General features: G+C 31.7%; 1 protein-coding gene across 1 annotated transcript; it reads right to left on the bottom strand.

The window, feature by feature from the left end:
* Positions 1-3,043: 3,043 nt before the first annotated feature.
* LOC108571977 lies at positions 3,044-5,315 on the bottom strand. Its single transcript, XM_017934145.1, has 6 exons — positions 5,074-5,315; positions 4,580-4,964; positions 4,114-4,501; positions 3,506-3,628; positions 3,179-3,311; positions 3,044-3,092 (listed from the first exon to the last, which is right to left on the bottom strand). Exons 1-6 carry the CDS (start codon positions 5,313-5,315, stop codon positions 3,044-3,046), a joined length of 1,320 nt encoding a protein of 439 aa, XP_017789634.1.
* Positions 5,316-6,203: the final 888 nt, after the last annotated feature.

The following is a 6,203-nucleotide window of genomic DNA, read 5'->3' as shown; positions in this document are numbered from 1 at the left end:
CAGAAGGTGCAGAAAACTTGTACACGGTTCCTATTGATATTAAATATGGCGCGAGAGCGATAAAACTGGTAAACTGGATTCCGAACAAACAGTTCACACGGCCGCGACCCAAACTCGCACACACTTAAAACGTTTAATTTGTCTCAAGACTCAGCTTTTTGTACCTTTTATCATCAGACTTAGTTTCCGTGCTCCCTCTTCCTTTTTTTCTTTTTTATTTGGCATATACGTAACGACTTAATCATGGATATGCTTAGTAAACGTCGACGCTTCCGACAGTAAGACAAACGGGCGATACGTTTGTGTTACGTTTCGCAATAACTACTTGAAGAAATAAGTCCATTTAGTTGTTGTTGCAAATATACTTTGGTGTGTAACAGGTAAATCGTCGAAAATTACTTAAATGATATTGCAGCAGCCTTATTTTAATATTATATTGATTAACAAAAAACATGAGATATACAGGACGTAAATTTCGGTGATATTTCAGATTGCATGCGTCGCACAATTTATAACATTCTGTGTGCCAAATTTGGATAATTCATAACAGAAAACACGGTCTATTCCTGCTTTGTGTGCTAATCTCAAGCATAGTCAGATCATCAGAAGCCATAAAATCGATTTGCGTCTAACGATGTTGTCAACATACTGCAAAGTTTAGTTTGACTGTAAGTTTTACTAAACTTCATTATCAGATTGCAGTTTTCCGATTCATGTTACCATTTTAATATTCCATATATAGGAATAATGAACAAAAATGAGTTTGAAATACAGAGAAGAAAATATAAAATAAAATAAAGGTAAATAATTTAACATTTTACCTTTTCATGTTATCCTTATGCTGCTATGTATCTACACACATAACAGGTACATAAAATGAGATATACCAAATCAAATTGTTTGATAATTTTCATAAAAACTATGGAAATAAAATATATCTGTCACTACACAGCTTATGTGTGTAGTGATCCTTGCAGTCCCAAAGTCTGTACATGCAGCAAACCATTGAAACATAATTTAAAGAAATTATAAGTAACCTGAAAATGTCCAACATACATTATATTTCTTTTAGAAATCTAGGGACGTCCCGAATTTACTTCATATTCAAAGTACTCTCCAAATGACCAAATTAGCCAATAACTGTATCTACCAGAAATTGCTTTTTGTGGAATATCACACTTTTATTTGCTTATGTAATAATCGGTATTTATGTAATATCCATGAATTGTAATGAGCATATAATAAATGAATGTACTAATTGTCCATTGAAATAACTTGTAAAAGAAATGAAATTTAAGTTACTTAAGTAACTACTTTTCCATTAATAATAACAAATTTTATCATATTATGTATCTTTAATACTATATCATACAGTAGACAACATTCTCTTAATAAACCCAAAAAATAATGAATATATTTGAAAGGAATTAAATTATCTTATCCTGTATAATAGAAAATACTCAAATTTGTAGGGATGAATTAAAATAAAATGATTTTTTTCCACTAAATAGTATACGCACAGGTGTAAACTGTGACATCACAGAAATCTGAGTCCTGCTAACAATCGATCGACATATTTCCTGCAGACATTATAAATAAATGTACATGCGTTTTATAACAGACACATTTATAGAAAGATATCTAAACAGAATTACACATTCGCACACTTTCATATAAAATTTTGCTATTTGATAGCCGAAACTTTACATTCATCGAACCTGCGTACAAACAAGATTCACACATTTATCCATTTCCCACACATTCAATACACAAATTTATTGTTTATATTCAGAAACATATAGTTCATATTTTGATATTATCGAGCAAGAAGGAAACATTTTACCATCGCAGATATGCGTATAACAATTCAGTTTAAAACTTTACTTCTACAACCAAAATAAAATGCATTTCATCGAAGGACTTCGATTGAGATAACGCATAATATTTTTTCTTCTTTTTCTCGATTTATCACGCACATCGCGGTACGCAGAGGTAATACCGTTTGTAAGTAATATCAGTGCACAGGGAGAAAATTTTGAGCATCAGTGCGAATCACGCTTCGAAAATTTTCTAACAATGTAACTTTCTTTTCATTTTTTTATTTGTATATAGAAACACAAAATGATTCATTTTTCAAAAAATATCTATGAATTGACCAATGATTTTTTTTACGTGCACACCGCATCTTACTGCCCATGGAGCTTATAAATTATTGTAAGTTTTAACATCAACTTGTCAGACAATAATACTAGACATAACAACAGTATATGTTTGATCTACTTCTATAAATAAACAATAATTTACAGAATACAATTTTTAAGAAAAAATATATAGACAAATTGAATATTTATTTTAACTAAAGAACTTTGTCATGATTTCAATCGTTTAAATCAAAACAATATTCCATAATCATACAATAAATATTCAAAAGCACATTTAAATATTAAATAATACTTAGAGTATTTATAACAATATCTGCTTATCAAATCTTTAGTCTTTATACTTTGTTTCAATTTTCAATGCATATATAAGATTTACTTATATAAAACAAAGAATCTTTATAATGTAATGTTAATTAGGCAATCAATGAACACAAATGGTGAGCTATTAAATCAATGTACAACAATAAAGGGTAAATGCTGTTTCATAACACATATTCACAATATACATATGTATATACTTTATGACGGGATAGACGATTCAAAATTATCTTACTCTCCATAGCTAAGTAAGCTCCATAGGCAGATCATAAAAATTTGAAGAAAACTTACCAACAAAATAAAGCTAATTTGAATTTGAAATAACGGTGTGAGTTTCGATTGACTATATATAAATTTTTTTCACTACCCACGTTTATCACAGTCCACGCATGACTCGTTTTGTCTCTTAGTATTTTGAAGTCCTAAACGCCAACAACATTTGAGCAATCCTTCGGGTTGTCTAAATACAAAACACCCATCTAACCCATAAACACCACATGACTAGAACATCATAGAGCGCAAAGACGAAACTTGGTCTGACGCTTAAAAAGCGAAGACATTGTTTAGTCTAGCTTGCGTTGTTCGCATAACTCTTCTAAACCTCCAGTCTTTCTGCATAAAAATTATAACTCTTTATTTGATATCTCTAGTCATGTAACGAGGGTATACTTAAAATATAAACCATAAGAGATACTTACAATGATGGGAGATAAGTAGTACCCGTATGATCTAATCGATGTTTATCTTCATTTTTCCAGCTTGAAACAGGAATATGCGGAGGTGGCAAGAAACTTCTGAGTGACTGTACAAGTTGTATCGTGTCCACCAGTGCTGTAATAATAAAATGAACACAAAATATATATATGAAAAATATAATAATAAAAGCAGCATTTAATGTTTAATAATCTCACACATCAATATAATATTGTGCAAAATGTAGTTAGCTTATAACAAAAATTTATATGTAAACATAATGGAAATACAATATTAAAAGATAGACCATGATAAACTATATATTTCATTACTTTTTTGCAAAGCTTCAGATTGTTTTCCATATGGTTTGCACATTGCAGGACGTACACAAGCTTTCATTCTTGCCATATTCTTCATGACTTCTGCAAAAGCCCTCACTATTTTCTCTTGTCCACCTACAAAATAAGAAAGGTAAATCATTATTCGAGATATGTCTCGTAAAATTAACATACGAAATATCTCATTAGTTTTTTAAGTGTGTAAAAATATGCTTGATTCTAAAGGGTGGTACAAAATATAGTAAAAATCTAATTCAAATTCACAAGTTTGATACCCAGTCAAATTTGATATTAAGGTCATGTAAAATGATACTTATACTTTTTTAATACAAATGACAGTGTTGATATAGCATAATAATATGATATACAGTTTTCATATGAAATTTGGAAAAATATAGCTTATTAATTACATATTAAATGATTAATGATATAGTTATTACTTAAAAAAATCTATAAAAAATTATCCTTATGCACAAAGAAATGCAAATAATTTTGAAATACCAAAGGTAGTGACTTGAAAAATGAATGATTGTCACATTATTTTATGGTTCACCTTAACATAAATTTACTTTTATAACTTAAGTGCTATATAATCTACTAACCCTCTGAATTTGAAGATGATCGAGATCCTTTTTCATTTTCCAATGGCCAAGCTCCATTATGTAAAGCTAATAAATCCTTATTTGCATTGCCTATTCCTTGTAGGTTTCCTAAACCAAGTCCGCCGAGATTGTCCAAATTATCCAAATTTGTTCTTAAGAAGTCTGTTAATTTATGATCAGACATTGAAATATTAGATACTAAGGATTCATAATGCTGCTTCCCAGTGGCTACTTTTTTTTCTTGTGACACAGGTCGATGTGGAATATTCAATGATGGACGGCTTGGCGGACGTTGAAGATTCATCTGGTTCCCAGCACCTCTTATCTCTGCCAAATCTGTTGTAGATCCTCCTCCCATGTGAGTATTTGGATTAGCACTACTTAAAGTCTGTAACATAGAAACAAAGTATGATTGATTTCTATAAATATAAAGATAAATGTATATATATAAAACTCTGATGCTTACTGCTTGAAAATCAGAATTATGAGGAAAACTACTACGTAAAATAGAAGCTGTAGTATCATTATCTTGAATATAAGTTGGTGCCATATGTCCCATTTTTTGAGTTAATTCAAGTTGATTTTTGTAATAACGGCAAGCAGGATTTGGACAGTTTTGGACCACTTCTATTATAAATTCTTTTTCCATACCAAAACATTCTCGCCCAATAGTGTATGATTCCATCACAGCTCTAACTGTGCCTTCTAAGCCCAAATGTAGACCATGAGGGCCATTCATATGCTTTAACATCACAGCATTTGCAAAATGTTCATAGGGCAATATTATTTTTCCATTTTCTCTAAGAACCAGTCTTCCCTGAGAGTCCAAAGCTATTCTTGATGCCATCATCCTATTTATACATTATAAACTATGTAATAAAGGTATTATAGGTTTTACATAAAGAATTATGCTTCATAAAAACTTTCAAATATATGTATATATATATCATGGATTCTTACTGCAAGTAAGCAGCACTTGGGATCATTGATGCATCTTTGAATTCTGAAAAACATTGCAGGAGCTCGATGCTTGGATTCCAACCTTTGTTTTGAAGATAGGCTTGTAATAACATATACATTTTTTCAGTAACATAACCAGCACTACTTGGTGTACCAGGGTAACCAGATCCTCCACCTGGTGGACCCATTTCTGTTTGCATACCTTTGGCAACAATGTTTTTCATAGTTTCTGCCAAGTCCATTCTGTACAAATAAAACCATCTAATTTAAGAAATCTTAAAAAAAATTGTAACTTCCACAACTAAAAAACTAGGAGGCATGTCCTCAATGTAAGAGTAGATTAAAATAAATTTCTAAACTTAATAAATGTAATTTTACAATAACAATTTTCGTAGGAGGTAACATAATTTTAATGGAAATAACGTCGTTAATCTTAATCTGATGAATTTTGCAAATTAATTTACAAAACTGTATATTTTGAATTATTAATTTGTACAAAACTAATATTCAAAAAATTAAGATGTACAGTAGTCGTACCGATGGTAATTGACACATGTAATAAAAAAGGGTCAGGAAAATGTGTGTAGGTTGCCAGGGTAGCAAGCTTGGCATTTTAAAAATCCATGCATATTCCATGCCTCCGGCCATTGTTATTTTCAGGATGAAGACGTCTAAAGAAACGATAAAAAAACACTGATGCGAGCCACCGCCCCCCTTTAAAAGCGGGGGGAATGAACGTTTTGGACACTCACCCCGTACCGAGCACGACTTTCACTCACTCGAAGTGTAACCGGGAACACTATAGGACCCGTTTATCACCCTAATCGCCGCTACCTGGCATACCCTCATTAATGATTCTCTTCACATTTGCAAATAACATAAATCGCGATAATTATTTCCGCAAGGATTGTTTGCACGGCTGGCCGCCAGAGGCGCATTGCCTTCACGATTTTTAGCGTATCCACGAATGTATACACCTACGGCATTCCAGCGCTTATGCGACGCCACTTTGCGCATTTATCAATATTACTTTTTGCAATTGTTATCACCCCCAGCAGTCTTCGAATGTTTCGCATTGAATCAATCGAAACGCGCGTAACACGATTTTGATTTGTCCAGACTTATATTAT

Source organism: Habropoda laboriosa, unplaced genomic scaffold (genome assembly GCF_001263275.1).
Source record: "Habropoda laboriosa isolate 0110345459 unplaced genomic scaffold, ASM126327v1 scaffold67, whole genome shotgun sequence".
Classification (NCBI taxonomy): domain Eukaryota; kingdom Metazoa; phylum Arthropoda; class Insecta; order Hymenoptera; family Apidae; genus Habropoda; species Habropoda laboriosa.
This window is presented reverse-complemented; position numbering and strand designations above follow the sequence as displayed.

Bases quoted from the DNA above. Each gene is read 5' to 3' on its own strand.
- LOC108571977 (XM_017934145.1), bottom strand. From the start codon at position 5,315: ATGGACTTGGCAGAAACTATGAAAAACATTGTTGCCAAAGGTATGCAA. The intron at 4,965-5,073 runs GTAAGAATCCAT...ATGTATAAATAG, and splicing joins CCAAGTGCTGCTTACTTGCA to GATGATGGCATCAAGAATAG. The intron at 3,629-4,113 runs GTTAGTAGATTA...CTTATTTTGTAG, and splicing joins ATCATCTTCAAATTCAGAGG to GTGGACAAGAGAAAATAGTG.